A 19,366-nucleotide genomic window follows, 5' to 3' on the forward strand; every position below is an offset into this window, starting at 1 on the left:
AACTATGATAAAATATTTAACACTATTGTAAAAATCTGTCTCCAAGACTACATTACAGCCATTGTCCATGTATATTTTCTGTGCTTTCATTGTGGGTAATGTCCTGAGGGAGGACAGAAGATACAAAGAGTGCTGACACAAGATCGTGTTAAAAGCACACAGAATTTGAAAGGTGGGTTTAGCGTGGAGTTTCATATAAACAATGGTAGAAAGGTTAGTTTACCTTATCTTTCTACACCTATGTGTTATAGCCACAGTTATTTACTCTCTTGTTTATATTAAAGGCACATTATCACCAACTTACAAACAGAGTGATATTGAGCAAGGTCTCAGGGATACAAGAGGAAGGCACATTTTCCCACATCAGCATTTTCAGTTCTCATGTTAAATAGCCATGTGCAGCTTAAAAGAAGGAAACATAAAAAGGAAAGAAAAGTTTCACTCTTTGTAATGCTACAGAAACAGGAAATATCAGGAAATTCTTAAAGAGATACTGATCTCTCCACTTTTCATGGACTTCTCATTTTAAAGTGTTACTCTGGAAAGCACTTACAGTGGTGTACTAAAGTATGTAGACCCTTTAGAACAAAAAAAAAGAAGTTTGCAAAGAAATTCTATTCATTTTTACATTATCATTTCTTCATTATTACAAATAAAAGGTAACAAATGGTTAAAATAATTCTCGGATCAAAATGTATCCATGTATTTTCTATAGCATCTTGACTCTGATTGTAGTTCTAGATGTAGCATAAATAATATGTTAATAATATGGGAGTTTGTGCTTTGTAGTTACTTGATTTTTGTTATTAACTTCAAGTGGGACAAAAGACAGGTGAGGGAACGACTATATATACCTGCAATAACATACCTAATGGTTAAAATCTATGATGTTACATTAATAATCAAATTATTTATTGAATTGAATTATAATCAAATAACATCTCCTTAAAAATTCCTTAAATATTTTTTTCTTCTTGCCTTTGTGTGTGTTTTATTTGGTTATCTGCCCTGTAATGGACTGCTTTCCCATATTTAGTGTATTCCTGGAACACACCCTGAGATCCACTGCGACCCTGATCAAAAACAATGAGTCATTTTGCACTCAACAATAGTAAATGAGAACCTAGAGCTGGATATATATTTATCACTGCCAATATCAAATTATCATATAGCTATCATTATCATAATCATTAGAAATTATTATTAGAAACAAGTATAGTCTTAGAGTTACTTTTTACTACTTCTATAATGTGAATAAGAGGCAGTCTAGTATCTGTGTGTTCATTTGAGACCTCTGGAACAGAAGCCTGCACAGATCTGTCATTATGGCATTTTTAGAATGATGAGAATTCATGGAATCATGGAAATAATGTTAAAAGACATGGCCATACAGATCGGCGCATGATTGACCTCACATATTTAGAACACACTTGGTGTCTCTGTTGCGCAGAATGCATAATTCATGGAAAAAAAACATGTCCAGCCAGCTTCCTTCTGGACAAAGCATATGGACTCCAAAAGGGGAACAGACTTCACCTTTTTATTTAGGGTCACAAAGCTTCATCCCTAGGATAAAGTGTTTGGGTCATGGAAATATAAATAATGTAAAACATATTGTTCTTTCTTAGCAGAAATTGCTGGTATGACATCCGCATATGACCAATCTGTTTAGGTGTCAAAAATAAAATAAAGCATTTGCACTGCAGGGTGAAATAGTCAACATTTTATTATATCAGTGTAATTTTCTGGGGTATTTCACACTGAAATCAGTTCTGAAACATTTTGTAGTCACAGAGAAGGTACATGAACCAGCATTTCATAGCACACCACTCAAGTTTCTGAGTCATGATTCTTGAGTGATTCATCTCACTTTCTATACACTATAAACTATATTTTAAACATGTAATGCTGATACCTGATGAAATCTGATTTGTTTTTTAATTGAGTGAGAAAGACATTACTATAGACATAAGATTATAGAAGTAGATTAGATGATGGATATAGCAGACATTTTAATTTCATTGCCTGTGTGGTTAGCAAGTAGGACTATTACCATATACAAATGCATTATTCCATTTCCTACTGACAGATAATGTGTTCCAAAGTGATACAAATAGATATACAAATAACAACCACAGTATTTGTGGTTTTCTTCATTTGTCTGCTGGATGATGGTTGTGGCACAGCTCCAGATTTTGACCTTGGCCTTGATCTTCTTTGCACAATGTGTGTTCACTGGTGGTAGACTGACTGTAATGTGATGTGTATTGTTTACAACACTGGGAGTGAAATCTGATCTGCTCTGCTTCTTATTTGCAATGTTTAGTGCCCTGGTTCTGAGCAGTTAAGGGGCTGCTAGACCATCTATGGTGTGAACTGCATGTGCTACAGTTTAACATTTCCTGTTTACAGTGTTACCTTATCAATTCCCAGCAATCACTCCTCTCTATCACCTACACAAACCATACACTTTTCACAGCAGGTAATCTCTGCACATTTCTTGACAGGTTCAGATACAGATTACACCTAACCGCATCTCATAACACATGATTTATTCAAATTACAAATGTTTTGCTTTTAATTCAGTTGCCACAATCAGTGATGGTCAGAAGAATAATAATATTATCATCTTATGCCATTATAGATGCAACTGTAATAGATGTCGCCAGGTCTTGGTTTGGATGTTTATTCATTACATTTTTACATTTTAAACAATTAATGTCAGACTCACATAGCATCCAAAAAAATAATGCTATATTTATTTGCATAAATGTTATACAGTACAGCATACAGTAAATTCTTATCAATTATAATCCGAAATTCATAGCAATTTAACCGTCATTACGTGCACATTAGTTGGATCCATTAGAGTCTCAAGATATGGAAGGTACTTTACACTGCTGCCTTATTATCTTGAATGTATCTACCTTGAGATCTTTACTGGAATAACCAAATGCTACAGGGTTTAATTCTAATTATTATTAAAAAATAACACTGCATGGCAAGCAGTTAGTGAGATTTTTGCTAGGCTTATGGATGGCTAAGTAAAGGACAGTAAAATCACAATTGCTTTACAATAGACTACATTTTGTGATGAATTATTTATGACAGAAAAGTGGACTGCATTCCTTTCTTACTTTAAGCATTTGTAGTGAATATGTATATGCATGGTTTACTTATATTATGCACAGTTTTCTTTTAGCTTGCTACTGCAGAAAAAATAATATATCACATGTAAGCATTCTAAATTGAAGGATTTGCATCAGATGAATTCCTACAGCACTGTACATTTTGCAATTCATCACCAGCAGGATTAGTTTATATACTGTTCATATAATTACTGGCTGTAACCCAAATCTACTACTGAATGTGGTCTCATATTGGTCTCATATTACGATATATTTTTAAATTTGTTATTTTCGGTTGAGCCTCCTGATTTCCCCAAGGATCCCTGTGGTTGTTTAGTTTGATTGCAGTAGAAAACTGTGCCATTTTTTTTTTTTTTTTTGGAGTCTAAATTGAGTCTAATTGATTTAGCTACAAAAGCTACATTATATGATACATTTAGCTAAAATGGTTAATTTTTTTGTTCAATTCACTTGAAAAGAGTTACTCAATACTCAAGTATTATGTGTGTGGGTGTAATGGAGGCTAGATTTAAAAAAAGAAAAAAAAAAAGGTTTATTTAAAGAGATGGCCAAAGAAATGTCTCTACACTTCCAGTTATCCAACTTCAGGTTATCCCTTGAAAACACATGAAACAAATCTTGAATCATTTGTACAGTTTTACTTTTACAAAATGTACAAACAGATTTTTTTTACTACTTGTTTTTATCCACTGATTTTTTCAACCACAATCATAATCATGTTCTGTTTCATACTGCAATACCCTGTATCTGAATAAATAAATCTCTGGCATACCACAACTATGAGCTGATGTGTTCAGAAGAAGCAGAAGAAACTGTTCCAAGGTCGCAAGGTCAGATATTGCTATCAGATATTTTTTATTACTTGTGGGACAATTTGGTCCCCATAAAGATAAAGGCCCTACTGTGCCTACACACAGACACACAAATAGACAGCCACATATGGCAAGATTCCATGCAATCTGGTACATTTAAGGCTGCATTATGTTAGCATAATGACTATAACAGGCCTCCACAGAACTGTAACTAAGTAACTGCAGACTGGAACGTGGATGAACTCTGTGGAAACATCTGGGTGGGATCTCTTCGAGGAGGCCAAAGATCAGGGCTTTTCTTGCAGGACTGGTGTAGACTAAATTGCAGTGAATCAAACTGAAAGAATGAATGGAAATAAAATCTTCTTGCTTTGAAGAGCATTTTGGCAGTCTTCAGTGATTTTTCTTTTTGCATGCACTGCCCCCTGGAGATTGTGTGGAGTGTCTACGATTACGTTTTTTCCCCCTTTGGCATGTGTTTGCTGTATGTACTGTATAGACTGCTTTAAGCACAGAAGCATATGGATTAGATAGAATTACATTGACAGATGCATTGACAGATGCATGTTGGTAAAAAAAATTAAAAAAAAAAAAATTATATACACTAAAAATATAATAAAGCATAAAATAGCATAAAGTAATATAGCTTTTTATTATTAGATTTTAGACTATTTTTTTTATTTTTTTATTTTATAAATACACTATATGGCCAAAAGTATGTGGACACCTGACCATCACACTCATCACACTCGCTCTTCTCCATCCTGCTGCCACAATGCTTGAAGCACACAATTGTCTAGAACGTCTTTTATGCCGGAGAATTAAGAATTTCCCCTCACTGGAACATAGAGGCCTGAGCCTTCTCCAGCATGAAAATGTCACTGTGCAGAAAGGGTGGTCCATGAAGATCTGGTCTGCTAAGGTCAGTGCATACACAAGAACACGAGAGTCCTGCACAGAGCTCTGACCTCAAGCCCACTGAACACCTTTGAGATTAATTGGAATGACGACTGGACCCAGGCTTTTTGCCGGACATTGGTGGCTGACCTCAATAATGCTCTTGTGGCTGAAAGGGAAAATCCCTACAACAGCACTCCAAAGTCTAATGGAAAGCCTTCCCTGAGGAGTGGTGGTTATTATAACAACAAAAGGTGATGAACTCCATATTAATGCTCATGGCTTTAGAATGGGATGCTCAGTTTCCACAAACTTTAGGCCATGTTGTGTATGTTTGTGTATTAATTCCCAGTAGGTGAGTTTGATTAACTGCAGGCCTGTGTGGCTCTGTGGATGTCATCTAGCTTGGTGCAGCAAATGATATTTCTTTTTGTTTTATGACTTGTGTCAGTGCCACCAGCACATCATGAACCTCACAGTGATGTATGACATGATCCAGTTGCTCTTCACTTACTCCACAAGCCCAGATCTGACTTTATAATGACAGAATAATAATATAATCCAGAGGCTCTGCCAGTCACCATGATGTTTCCTACTTATTCCCTTACCTTTATCCCATTCCCGTTATCTTCCTTTAGCCTACCACAATTAAATATCATTTTTGTTCAGACTAATGTGTGGTAATAATGTTACACACCCTTGTAGGCGTACAACCTTTTTCTTATAATCATAATCATATCCCATATCTTGTTTTTTTTTTTCTTCCAGATAATGGGTACACACTAACACACTTATATCTCCCTACCCATTTAAATATGAAAAGTTTGTCACAGTGATACCAATATCAATAATTCTGATCTAGTTCTAAACATTGCTCACTTTAAAATCAGTCTGCACCCTTAAACATGTGAACAGGATAAATTATTTTACTAGCTCATGTGTTTTATTTCTTTCTGCAATATCTGCCAGGACTCATGCTTGGAGGTGACGCACAGACAGAAATATATAAACAGCTCGCTCTTACAGTCAAGGCAAGGCGCAGCTGATCTCCATCACGCATTCTTTATTTATGACAATATTTTTATATCACGATAAAGAGCGCATATTCTGAGTTCACATCATGGTTGCCAGATCAACTAAAGCAGCCAAATGACCAACCCGAGCTCACAGATCCCTCTCAAACCATGGGCACACATTTTGAGCCACACCAAATGTTATGCTTACAAAGAACACAACTGAATATAATGTTATATAAAAAAATATTTATTTAAGATAAATAATTATTTTTCACAAGGTTCCAGTTATGTCTGTTTTTACTAAATGTACAGTATGTCGTTAATAATGAGCAAACAAGATTTACAGACACACAAAATAATGCATTCAGATATTCAAACTATTTTAGCATCGCTCTATATTAGAAGAAATCTGTTTTTTCCCCGAAGCACCACAGATGATGCAACCTCAGACCTGGCAACATGGCTTTCCACGTAGATGGTTGGTGTCTACCACACCCGTATTCCGACAAATATTGCATTCTGCACAATGATTGGCTAAGCCTTTATACAAGCCGCTCACTGATTGGGCAGTGATGTGACTCTAATTGCTACTGTCAAGTAAAACGATAAGAAATACACTTTTGCGTTAATCTTTCTGCGAAAATTTGCCTTCGGTTTTCACGTTTGTATTGTTTAGGTATTTTTTAACCGCCCAATTGAACGCAGTGCATGTTAAAACAAAACGTGTTACAGGATGCGGGATTGTGCGGAATGCGGGTGTGAGAACACGCGCAGGTCAACACGGCTGAAAGTTGCAGGAGCCGTGGTGAGTTGATGTGGCACTCGCAGCTGGTGTGTAGACATTGAACTTGAACCGCGGATACGGCGTTGGATTGTTTAGCAAATCAGGGTATGCACGAATACATGCTGTGTAGATACGAGCTGTTACTATTGGTGTGATATGATGCGTTTAGCAACCTGAGTGTGTTTTATTGTGGTGGAGTGTGTGCATGTGGCCGTGTGTGGATTTTTTGCTAACACTCATGCCTGCTAAAAAACCGTGTACACAACTCACACAGTTTCACTAACTAACACGCAGATCTTTAACCGGAGTGGTGTTAAACAGATTACCTGGTAGTTAGTTAAACGGGTTGTTGTAGCTTGTTAAACGTAAACTAGCTAAGCTAACCATCCTTCAGTTAATGTGCTGGAGGACCTGACTTGGATGCTTTTGCCATCTCAGAAGACTTGGTGTGATGGATTTAAGATGCTAGTTAGCTAATAAACTGGACTGGTTACAAGAAGCTGCTTAACCGTAATCTATAATCTCGTTGGTTGTTTATGTGAAGTGTATAAAGCTGTAAACAGACTGACACCTGAGGCTAGGGCTAACTAGGTTAAAGCTGTACTTCCTTATGACAGCTGAAGGGAAATGAGGTATCTGTTATTGTCACAGTGCTGTAGTGGAGCTGGAGCTGTTGGACTGTGGTCTCTAACATGCTCCAGTAAATGAAATCCTGAGCAGTCTGACACTGAGCATACAGACAAGAAATAAGTAAAATCATAGTAGAGGGATTATAGATAGATAGATAGATAGATAGATAGATAGATAGATAGATAGATAGATTGATCCCATAAAGGAAATCCTTTTGTTGGAGCAGCTTAGACAAAGGAACACAGTATTTTTTTTTTCAACATCTGAAGTGTTTGTGAGATTATCATAAAGGAGAATTTAGACACATTTCCCTGTTGTCAGTAAAAATATGATGGATGTAAATGTGTGCTTCTTCTGTGTTCTGCAGAGTAAAGCACATGATCGACATGTTGCTGCAGAGACTGTCCCTGTGCTCCCGGCTCTCTGTGGGCCCCAAATCCTTCACAAGATCTCTTTCTCTCGGGAAAAGTGAGTTTCCATCACATACATTTCAAACACAAGCATATTTATTTTTAGGTTTAATTACTATTGCAGACTGTTGTTCTGATGTTTTCTCCTTTGTGTCTCAGTTTTTTTTCCCCCTTTTTCTATCTGAATAATTTTATTCACTGGGTTTCATGCTCTGCTCAGAGTTCTGTGCTGTCAGCACCAGGGCCTGTTGTTTGGCTTTGCTGATGTGGCAGCTTTAACACTGTCATTAGGTTTCATTGACTGGGGTTGGGGGGTGTTGGGTGTGTGTGGTGTGTGAGTCAAGTTCGGCAGTCCATGTGTCTTCACTGACCAGTTACGATCATGTTTTATCTTTAGCAGATTGCATGTGTGACATTTTGTGCAGCTTTCACTCCGTTAATCCTGCTTCTTGTGCTTTTAATATGACACAGATTCACACAAACAAATAAACGAGAAAAGTAAAACGTGAGTTGCATTTAGTCAGATAGTTCTGTCAGACTTGAACAATGCAATGCAGCTTTTGTGTTTCTAGAATCAAATAGACATGATTTCAGACTGACAGACCTCCCCCCACCACCACCACCACCACATGTAGTCCACATAGGATCTGATCGCCCAAGATGGTAGTTAATACCAGGCCTGGGTGTGGTGATGGTTTATAAAAGCTACACTAGATAGTGTAGTTGGAGCATTATCAGTTGATGCTGAACCACTTTATAGCTTCGCAATCATCACTTTTATTTCTTTATATATCTTGCAATTTCTTTCTGTCCCATTCCATAAGTCTCAGCCAGTGATCCACTGATCCACAGAATGCTAACAGCTGTCTCCACATGTTTTTCCATAATTCTGACACTGTACACATTTGCCCCAATCATAGTCCTACACATCTCTTTACTAACATCTCCCTTGATTTTTCCCTTACCTTGTCTGGACTGATTCCCTGCATGCCATTTCTCCTCACTGGCTCCTTCCCTGGGTCTCTCTGCCACCAGATCCCTCTACATCTTCATCTCTCAGACACCATGCTGTGCATCACTGGAGTAACGTGCCTTTTCTTACAGTGCCGTTGGCGCGTGCCCATGGTAAGTCATTCGCACACCGAGGTGAACTGCGTCAGGCCAAACGGATTGTTGTGAAGCTGGGCAGTGCTGTAGTAACTCGAGGTGATGAATGCGGCCTCGCACTTGGGAGGCTTGCCTCTATTGTAGAACAGGTAAGAGAGATTAGATGAGCTCGTTGCTTTATCAGTTGATAATCAGTTTGTTTGTAGCATGAGTAAGCATTATAGACAAACTCAATACAATTATAGTGCATGGATTTTTAACATTGATATTATATCCCTTGCTAATTATATGTATTTGAATGTATTCTGTGGTCTTTTAAGGTAGCAATGCTGCAGAACCAAGGCAGAGAAATGATGATCGTTACAAGTGGAGCTGTAGCATTTGGGAAACAGAGACTGAGGCATGAGATTCTTCTCTCCCAGAGTGTCAGACAAGCCCTTCATTCAGGACAGAATCAGCTTAAAGACATGGTGAGCACAACCCTATTAAACTAGTTATAACTATCAGATGCCACTTAACAGTTTAATTCATTATATTACAGTTGTTGGATAGTGGTGATAATGTTGGATGACCTGTAGAGAACTTTTATCGTGTCTGCAGTCTCTGCCTGTTCTGGAGGCGAGGGCATGTGCCGCTGCAGGACAGAGTGGACTGATGGCACTGTATGAGGCCATGTTCACTCAGTACAGCACCTGCACAGCACAGGTACACACATACACACATAAGATAGATGAAGTAGCTTCTAGCCAAATGTATATTCCATCATCTATGTTAACACACACAGATTAAATGAATACAACTCCATTTTTGCCCTTTACAGACAAACATTGCATCAATTTTCATTGTACATTAAAAAAAAAGAATAGAAAGGAGCCTATTTACTGAAAACATGCTTATGGAGGTCCAAAGGCACGTGGTGAATTCCATCAATAAACATTTATATCTTGTGGCTCTCACAAGTGCAGGACTATAACAATTAAAAGGTCTTGGGATGAGACAGGCATGAGTGTTCTAGTAAAACTGTTCTGTGTTTCAGACAGTGGAATTATACAGTTAATAAATAAAATAAAACTGCTTTTAGTGTTATTAGTTATGAAATCAGTCTACAAAAGTTTGCTTGGCATTATTCTTTCATGTCTGCCCCAACAACTGCCCTTGGGTTTGCAGTTTCTGTACAGTACACAGTATTGTTCACACACTGGTGTAGTTGATGGAGATGGTTAACTGAATACTCCAGCATTTAACTAATTCTCAGTGTCTTGTTACTTAATTTATGTTTCTGTTTATTATTGTAGACTGATATATGAAATGCCATTTTCTCTTTCCAGATCTTGGTCACAAATTTGGACTTCCACGATGACCAGAAGAGACGAAATCTGAACAGCACGTTGCATGAGCTTCTGCGTATGAACATCGTGCCCATCATCAACACTAATGATGCAGTGGTGCCTCCCCCAGAGCCAAACAGTGATCTGCAGGGGGTAAATGTGGGTATAGAGCTGAGAGGGCCTGGGGGGAAGAGGGGCTGGCAGAATACTCTGATTTCCCCCACTGGTCTGTGAAAGATGCATGCAGGGAGGGCCCTATTAACACACGCATGCTGTGAAGCAGAGGCTAGGAGAGACTGGAGCTCAGTGGAGTAAATGGACACAGCTTGACTTTTCTCTTATTTCTCGCACCTCCATGGAAAGATGCTAACTAACGTCACAGTTTCCTATATTGTACCACTCTTTGTGCTCTGCATTTCTGTCTGCCTGCTGCCATACAGCAGCTATGGTCATTTTTCACAGTCCTCTCAAAGAATATTATGGTTTATTCTGCTTATTGCTGATGGCTTAAATGCATTTAGAAGAATAGGAAGAAAAATCAGTGTAGGTTATCTCGTGCTTTGGGTTTTACTGTCGTGTACTTTATCGCATTACAGGTAATCAGCATCAAAGACAATGACAGTTTGGCAGCACGGCTTGCAGTGGAGATGAGAGCAGATCTCCTTATTGCTCTTTCTGATGTAGAAGGTAAGAAATGAATACATGACATTAGGGCTGAATTTATCTTGAGGGTTTTATTAAAGCCTGTTTACAAACTTGAACATGTACAATCCTGGGGTTTATGTGCGTAATCTCAAGCTTTTATGTTTTATTTATTTATTTTTAAACCTCCTGACCAATATGGTTGAAGGAGGACAAAATTCTTCTTCTTCTTCTTAGATTTATAATATGTTGAATCAAAAATATTTCAGACGTAAGAATAGTAGGAGCATTTTTTTGTATTTTATTTATTTTATTTTGTTTATTAAACAACCTTCAACACCATTCTGTTTAAAAAATAGCCAAACTGGTAAGTTACTCTTTTGTCTAATCTTGCCACTGCCTCCAACAGGTCTTTATGACAGCCCTCCCAGTTCTGATGATGCTAAATTAATTGACACTTTCTACCCTGGGGACCAGCAGTCTATAACCTATGGCACCAAATCCAGAGTGGGCATTGGGGGAATGGAAGCAAAGGTATGACGTCTGAGTTCATTTATTATTTGACTGAGGAATATAGGCCAGTTTTCTGTAATTAAAATCATTAAAGATGTACTGACCACACAATCCACAGGTGAAAGCTGCACTTTGGGCTCTTCAGGGTGGCACATCTGTAGTCATCGCTAACGGCACTCACCCAAAAGTCACAGGCCATGTCATTACAGACATTGTGGAGGGCAAGAAAGTGGGCACCTTCTTTTCTGAGGTCAAGCCTGCTGGTATGTAAGCATTTCAGTGTTCTTCTCTGGTCTCATCTGTTAGAGGATGTTGTGGTGATATTTCTACTCTTTATTACCAATGTTACAGGGCCCACAGTGGAGCAGCAGACAGATATGGCTCGCACTGCAGGGAGGACACTGGCGTCTCTTCTTCCAGAGCAGGTATATCTCTCATGATGCTGAATAATATTATGCTGACTGTTTTGAGATATGGCTCTGTGTAGCTCTTTGGTGTCAAATGTAAAGCAAAGGTAATGAAGTGTAAAAAGAAGAAGAATAATGTGTCCCGTCCACATGTTCTGATTCCTCTTTCAGAGGAGCGAGATCATTTATTCCATGGCTGACCTTCTGACTGAGAAGAGAGAGGAAATTCTGTCAGCTAATAAAAAGGACATGGAACTTGCTGTCAATTCAGGTATATTGGATTGTGTTACCTATTGAATTAACCTTAACATACAGGCCCTGTCCCAAATGGATACTCCTAAGTCTTGTGGTCTTCCTGCAAGTCACTTTGCTGACATTATTAAGGTGCAAGCCAATGATACGCTTTAGGGTTTAAAAGTTCTTCACCATATTTTGATCACCACTTTACAATGTTTTAGCTGTCTTAATAGAAATACACTACTCACAAAAAGTTAAGGATATTTGGATTTTGGGTAAAATTTATGGAAAATGTGAAAAGTTCACGCTACAGTGATATTTTATCACCAAAGTAGGGCATTTAAGTAGAAGCATGCAATGGTGATTTCCTCATCTCAAACAATTTATTGAAACAAAAGCTAACAACAGTGGAGGGTATATCACAACAAAAAATGTCAATGTCTCAATAATTTGTCATGTGCCCTTGACCATCAATTACAGCTTGACAATGCTGTCTCATGCTGTTCACGAGTCGACTTATTGTCTGCTGAGGCATGGCGTTCCACTCTTCTTGAAGGGCGGCCCTCAGGTCATTGAGGTTCTGGGGTGCAGGGTTATGAGCCTCTACATGGTGACTCAGCTGATCCCATAGGTTTTCTATGGGATTCAGGTCTGGAGAAAGTGCAGGCCACTCCATTTGAGGTACCCCAGCCTCCAGCAGCCGTTCCCTAATGATGCGACCTCGATGACCTGGAGCATTGTCGTCCATGAAGATGAAATTAGGCCTGTGTTGTTCATGCAGGGGCACAATGACTGGATTAATGATGTTATTCAGGTAGCATTGGCTTGTCACTGTACCATTCACAAGATGTAGGGCAGTTCTGTATTGAGTAGACACACCTGCCCAGACTGTAACATCACCACAACAGTGGCTGATACATAGCGCTCTCCTTGACATCTCCAACATCGTTGGCGGCCATCATTTCTGCTCAACGTGAATCGGCTTTCATCAGAGAACAGCACTGAGGCCCACTGGTCCCTCGTCTAGCGTAAATGCCCCTTGGCCCATGCAAGACGATGACGCCTCTGCCTGGTGGTGTGGTCAGGTACCCTTGCAGGTTGTCCAGCACGCAGACCACGCTGATGTAAACGGTTTTGAATGGTCTGACATGACACTTGGGTGCCTCTCACCTCCCTTAAATGTGCCTGGAGTTGAGTGTCATTCATCATCCGGTTCCGCAATTGAACCAGAAAATTTATTGGTCGATTCATGGCTCAAACACCAGTTGTGAATTTTGCCTTTAAGCACCTTGTTAGAGAACAGCAAGTTATGTAAAAAGTACTGAAACACTGAACAGTTGGACATGTGCATTCAAAAGTGTAGAGAAGGTCAAATTAAGTTCACCTGTAAAGGTCATAGCGCATTTTAGGTGCATCCTGAAATTTCACCCAGAAGATGAATATCCTTAACTTTTTGTGAGTAGTGTATATTAGTTTTAATATTTTATGAAATTGAAACTAAAGCAACAAACACTAATTCTGCAGAAAAAAAAATTGTAGGATATCAAATGCAAAACATTGTGAGCGCTTTGAATCCCAGAATGTTAAATGGCCTTGCAGACTTTGCAGATGCGGACTGTGAGACTGCCACTTTGCTGTTTGAGTGATTGTGCTACTAGAAAATGAGTCACCTCAATATTGACTTTGGTATTCTTACAGTATGCCTTATTTTACACATTACAGGGCGTATGCCTCCTGCCATGCTTAAGCGGCTGAGTTTGTCATCAGCTAAGCTGAGCAGTCTGGCCATCGGCTTGCGTCAGATTGCAGTGTCCTCTCAAGACAGCGTGGGACAAGTACTGCGCAGAACCCGTGTAGCCAACAACCTTGAGCTGGAGCAGATCACTGTGCCCATTGGGGTGCTACTTGTAATCTTCGAATCGCGTCCAGACTGCCTGCCTCAGGTCTCATTTCTTTCTCATACACACATACAATTTTATGACGTTCAGTTGAGTTTCCTGTTATTCTTTGGATTATCCATTTGGTGTTTCTTCTATTTTCATGGTGAATATATGTTTTCCCACAAAGGTGTCTGCGTTAGCTGTTGCTAGTGGGAATGCTTTGCTGCTGAAAGGTGGAAAGGAGGCAGCTAACACCAACCGTGTCTTACACGAGCTAGCACAGGAGGCTCTATCTATACATGGTGTCAGAGACGCCATCCAACTGGTAAGATGCCGGGGTTTATGTGAATATACACAATAACATATACACAATAAAAGCCCAAAGTCATACAGTTAAGGACAACTCTGTAAATTTAGTCTTTTTTGCACAGTGGCATCTCGTTGTCTGATTAACTGAAGACATGGCTTTATGTATTTTTTGTCGTACTGGGTATGTAGCAGTAGCAGGCGGTTGCAGTATGACAGCCAGTAATATTGCAGGTTATAATATAATGCTATGACCCTTGATCTCTGTATATATTTGTGTATTTGGATTGTGTATTGTAGGTAAGCACACGTGAGGAGGTGGAAGACTTGTGTCGCCTGGAGAAGATGATCGATCTCATCATTCCCCGGGGTTCATCTCAGCTGGTTAGAGATATCCAGCGGGCTGCTAAAGGCATTCCTGTGCTGGGTCACAGTGAGGGCATATGCCATGTCTATGTCGACCATGAGGCCAGCATAGATAAAGTTATCAAAATTGGTAAATATCAGCGTGAGCATATTGTTCTTATTTACTATAATAATTAACATGTAGTGATGAATGACTTTTAATAAGGATTAGTTTGATGTGCAATGTTGTCTTTTCTTCTTGCAGTCAGAGACTCGAAATGCGATTACCCTGCCGCCTGTAATGCCATGGAAACCCTGCTAGTTCACAGAGATGTGCTTCGGACCCCACTGTTTGATCAGATCATTGACATGCTGAGAACAGAGCAGGTAAGTCTCAGCAGACTTTAAGTATTGTAATGTACTTTTACTCTTATATTGTACTTGAGGTATTGAAGTAGTTTTTCTGCATTGTAATGTCATCAGTGGGAATTTACTTGCAAGCTGTTCAGCCTGAATACTGGGTCTGTGTTTAGTTTTCCCAGGATAGCATTCAGATTCACCAAAACCCTGAGACAGATAATGCGGTTACTGAAGCTGCATGAATGAATGTCATCAATATTGCTATTGCCTGTACATCCAGGGAAAACATTATGGGCACAAACATTTTAAACTGTAAAATATATGCAAATAAGTACATCGAATAGTGGTCCAGTTAAAAAGGGTTAAAGATGTTTTTTGGTTTCAGGCGTTTTAATGATGGTGGCATTGACAACTGAAAGGGCTGCAGCCGTCTTATGTCCTTGATTCTCCTGGATTGCGAGTTGCTGCGGATTGTTTTTGTCAGTGTTGTTCAGGTTTTATAGAATTGTTCTTGCACATTGTAAAAATTTAGTGCTTATTTCCTTTTTAATAACTTGCCGTACGCAGGTCAAGATACACGCTGGCCCCAGGTTTGCATCATACCTGACCTTCAGCCCGTCTGAGGTAAAGTCGCTGCGTACCGAGTATGGAGATATGGAGTGCTGCATAGAGGTGGTAGACAGCATGTACGAGGCAGTGGATCACATTCATAAATATGGCAGCTCTCACACAGATGTGATCATCACTGAGAATGGTAAAGTTGTCTGCTCATTTATTTTTAGTGTGCTTTCTTGCAGGGTACATAATGATAAATAAATAGCAAATGAAATATAGGACGTTTGTTAAAACATGTATTTGTGGGACAGTAGTACCATCTTGTGGTGATGTTGGTATTTACATGTGTTACTATTGTAATATTTTGGTAAATAATTCAAGATTCAAGAGGATTATTGAATCATTCTTTTCCATTAAGGGTGATGTATATAGTTTAATATATGCTAATATGTGTGATTTTAGTAATTATTAAAAATTATTTTAACTAACCACTCTGTGTTAATGTAGATGTGTTCTCCTGTGCTGGTTTTATTTAGTATACAGTATAACTGATTACTTTGCCTATATTTTATATGAAATATGCACTGTAATGTGACAGTTTATGTGCACCTTATTTTTTGTAGAGGAGACAGCAGAGCAGTTCCTGCAGTTAGTGGACAGTGCCTGTGTGTTTTGGAATGCTAGTTCACGATTCGCTGATGGATATCGCTTTGGTCTTGGTAAGACCAGTTGACATATGTACACCTTACTGGTTCAGATAAAACATGTTAATCTGTTTTGAAATGGTTAAATGTCACTTAAAGTCTATACTTAATACAAAGTCCATAACATTTCTGACCAGACATGCAGAAGGACTTTAACACTTGATTTATCAGGGCAGTGTTTTACAGCAATACCCTTTTGTCTGTTAGGTGCGGAGGTTGGTATCAGCACTGCTCGTATCCATGCTCGTGGACCCGTAGGTCTGGAGGGGCTTCTCACCACTAAATGGGTTCTGAGAGGAGATGGCCACACAGCAGCAGACTTTTCTGAGCAAGGCAGTATGAAGTTCTTGCATGAGAATCTGCCTGTTGCACAGCCACGAACTGGACATAGAACCTCCAATTAGAGCGGTTAAAAAAAAAAAACCCTTTCAAGATGTACAGCATCCACTATGGAAAAGAACCCTGCCTGGATACTGGGAATGGTGTAATGTTTCTAAGTCTGTTGAATTTCCTCCTTCCTCTAAATTTACCAAGTGTATTAGCTAAACATTGGATGCTCTGGGTCATATTCTGAAAGCATTAAAAGCACTGAACCATTTAGAAATTAGGAGGCAATATTTCCTCTAGCTACAGGTAGGTAACAACTTAAAGGAAAACACAATGCTGTCATTTTCTGGCAAGTTCTTCAGACTGATCACCTTTATCCTATGATGAACATTTCTATCTTGATTGGAGTGGTCTCTCCCAGGAAGACCACATCCCCATTCTAAGGGCATGAGGGCTCACTGCACTGAACGGCTTGATGAGAATGAAAATGATGCAAGTCGTATGTTATGGACGTCAGTCATCAAATTTTACCCCAAGTAAACACCTGAAAGATCATAAAAATAAAAACAATGACTGAGGTAATATATTTTGGAAGAAGGGTGTTCATACCTCTACTAAAGTCCAGAGACATGTAGCAACTTTGCCAAGGTACACTGAAACTTTTCTGGTGGCTCATGGTGACCTTAACATCCTACTTGATTTTTCCTTTGTTTTGCCTGCACTTGTCTGTAGCTTGTGCGATTTTTGCCTCCTTTATGAGACCTATGTGGTTCTGTACAATATTAATTGACATTAATTAAGCTGAAAATAGTGTCTATTAAATCATACCTAGGATTATATGTTCACGAACCTGTGAATCTGAGTTTCAGGCAAAGCCCAATGACTGTGGTTATTGTGTACAATATATAACTCTGAGGACCATTTTCTCCATTTATAGGATATTGTCCTGTAATGCTTTTGCTTTGTCCTGAAATCCAATATGGTTTTATACTGTAAGTCTAAAAACTGAACAAGTTTATCAATGCCACAAGTTACTGTCTCACAATTAGAATGATTGAAAAAAAAATCTAAAAGGTATGGTTCTTTAAAACCAACTGAATATTATTTCATGACAATGAAATTATGACGGTAATGGTTTTTGTCCCATTTAGCAGTTTTGTTATTATAAATATCCTTCTGATTTTCACCTTTTTTGAATGGCGGAATGGTTAAAATCACACTTTTTACTTGGCAGTGACCAGTTTTTTTAAAACCACTACACTACAGACTCAGCCTGGAAAAGGAAATATCCTAAAGAAAGACATTTTACAGTTCTTGACATTTCCTGCTTACTGTGTTGCACCATGTCTACTTCTGTTGGGTTTCTCTTCTTTATGTGAATGGGCTGAAACATTTTTGGTGTTTGATGTTAGGCACTGAACGACAAACATGTTCAGTAATTTGTATATCTGAATTGTACATTAATTTTTTTCGCAAAATAAGCTTCAGTATCTTGTGTCCCTGCTTCACATACATTTTAAAGCTGTGAGTGTATCTAGACAGTTTAACAGTTAAGTTTCTGCTTTTAAACTATAGCAATATCCAGGACATTCAACTAATCCATCATTAATTTTTATAAATTAAAAAAAAAAAAAGTGTGTCGGCAAGTCAGACTTCAGTAAGTTTTCTTAAGGGAAAGCGACTCCACAGCAAGTGGGCATAGACGAGTGAAAAGAATACTACAGAGGCTTAATTATGTAGCTATTAGGAGAGAGGCAGCAGCTGAAAGAGAACCGAGTCCTGCTATGAAAGTGCCTTTGCATTTTCATGTAAATCTTTTTCATTCAGCAAAAACGCACTGTTTATACTTAATGAGCTCTCATCAGAAAGCAAGCGATCTGGAGATGAAGAGAAGCAAAATCCTTGTGTGATTGAAGATTGCATTCCAACTTTAAAGACAATAAAACAGCATTGAGAATCTTGATAAAAGTAACACAAGTTCAATGTAAATTCTACTGTTTCATCTTACATTGGCAGTAGTTCATATTACACATGAACCGTGTGGGCTTTTAGAAGGGTTTTCTTCACAGTCTTATGCTTGTAAATTAGGAAATATATGCAATACTCAATTAGTTAGTGTTTGAAACTTTCTTTTTTTTATCATTCTGCAAAATCCAATCAGATTTAACATATGAAGAGTAACTGAGACTAACAGGCAGGTTGACTGTGGTATTCAAACCAATTGTGATGTGAATTTGATTGGATGTTTCAAGTTGTAAGTTAATTAAGAAATGTAAATAAAAAGAAAAGAATTATTAGCTGGAGGCGGCAGGGTGGCTTAATGGTTAGCATGTTTGCCTCAAACCTCCATTGTCCTGGGCTCAAGTCTCGCTCCTGCTCACTGTGTGTGGAGTTTGCATGTTCTCCCACGTGTTTGGTGGGTTTCCTCTGGCTGCTCTGGTTTCCTCCCACAGTCCAAAGACATGCTACTAGGCTGATTGGAGTCTCTAAATTGCCTGTAGTGTTAATGTCTGCACCCTGTGGTGGGTTGGCACTCCGTCCAGGGTGTATCCTGCCTGATGACACCTGAGATAGGCACAGGCTCCCTGTGACCCAAGGATAGATCAGATAAGCAGTACAGACAATGAAAATTATTAGCTGGGGCAAACGAAAGAAACAAAATAAGTGATTTCCTGCTCTGTCCTTTTCATTAGCAAATAGCAGGGCTACAAAAATAATGTCTGGGTTAGGTGTTTGAGTTTTCTCCAGGTCAAGGCATTTCTCCAATGCCAAGCAGCCATGACAATTGCTTACATTTTCAATTGTGGATTAAATTCAACTGTTTTTCCACAATCCATTAATTTTCATAATTTTTTGAAACACAATTTCCTATTTGAAGATCATAATTAGGGTTGTGAGGAAAAAAACTAAAAATGAGTAAATGTTGAGAAATTTGTCTTTTGCTGTGTTTTTATTGA

The 19,366-nt window shown here is 38.7% G+C and overlaps 1 protein-coding gene across 5 annotated transcripts; it reads left to right on the forward strand.

Moving 5' to 3' along the window:
* Positions 1-6,508: 6,508 nt before the first annotated feature.
* On the forward strand, positions 6,509-19,143 carry aldh18a1 (aldehyde dehydrogenase 18 family, member A1). Of its 5 annotated transcripts, none has more exons than XM_058407083.1 (18): positions 6,509-6,763; positions 7,656-7,756; positions 8,734-8,954; positions 9,126-9,275; positions 9,406-9,510; positions 10,134-10,286; positions 10,730-10,820; positions 11,185-11,309; positions 11,407-11,551; positions 11,640-11,713; positions 11,867-11,966; positions 13,655-13,875; positions 14,000-14,137; positions 14,419-14,614; positions 14,729-14,850; positions 15,391-15,577; positions 16,002-16,097; positions 16,290-19,143. In XM_058407083.1, the coding sequence occupies exons 2-18, from the start codon at positions 7,666-7,668 to the stop codon at positions 16,484-16,486; spliced, it is 2,412 nt and encodes an 803-aa protein (XP_058263066.1). In that variant the 5' UTR covers positions 6,509-6,763; positions 7,656-7,665; the 3' UTR covers positions 16,487-19,143. The 5 variants fall into 5 exon arrangements, with proteins under 5 accessions (XP_058263066.1, XP_058263065.1, XP_058263064.1 ...); XM_058407082.1 differs by having other exon boundaries at positions 6,510-6,679; positions 10,134-10,292; XM_058407081.1 differs by having other exon boundaries at positions 6,511-6,763; positions 10,134-10,292; positions 16,290-19,142.
* The last annotated feature ends 223 nt before the right edge of the window (positions 19,144-19,366 follow it).

The sequence above is a fragment of the Hemibagrus wyckioides genome, linkage group LG13 (assembly GCF_019097595.1).
Source record: "Hemibagrus wyckioides isolate EC202008001 linkage group LG13, SWU_Hwy_1.0, whole genome shotgun sequence".
Lineage (NCBI taxonomy): Eukaryota > Metazoa > Chordata > Actinopteri > Siluriformes > Bagridae > Hemibagrus > Hemibagrus wyckioides.

Bases quoted from the DNA above. Each gene is read 5' to 3' on its own strand.
- aldh18a1 (XM_058407082.1), top strand. From the start codon at position 7,666: ATGATCGACATGTTGCTGCAGAGACTGTCCCTGTGCTCCCGGCTCTCT. The intron at 7,757-8,733 runs GTGAGTTTCCAT...CTCTGCCACCAG, and splicing joins ATCTCTTTCTCTCGGGAAAA to ATCCCTCTACATCTTCATCT. The intron at 8,955-9,125 runs GTAAGAGAGATT...TGGTCTTTTAAG, and splicing joins TTGCCTCTATTGTAGAACAG to GTAGCAATGCTGCAGAACCA.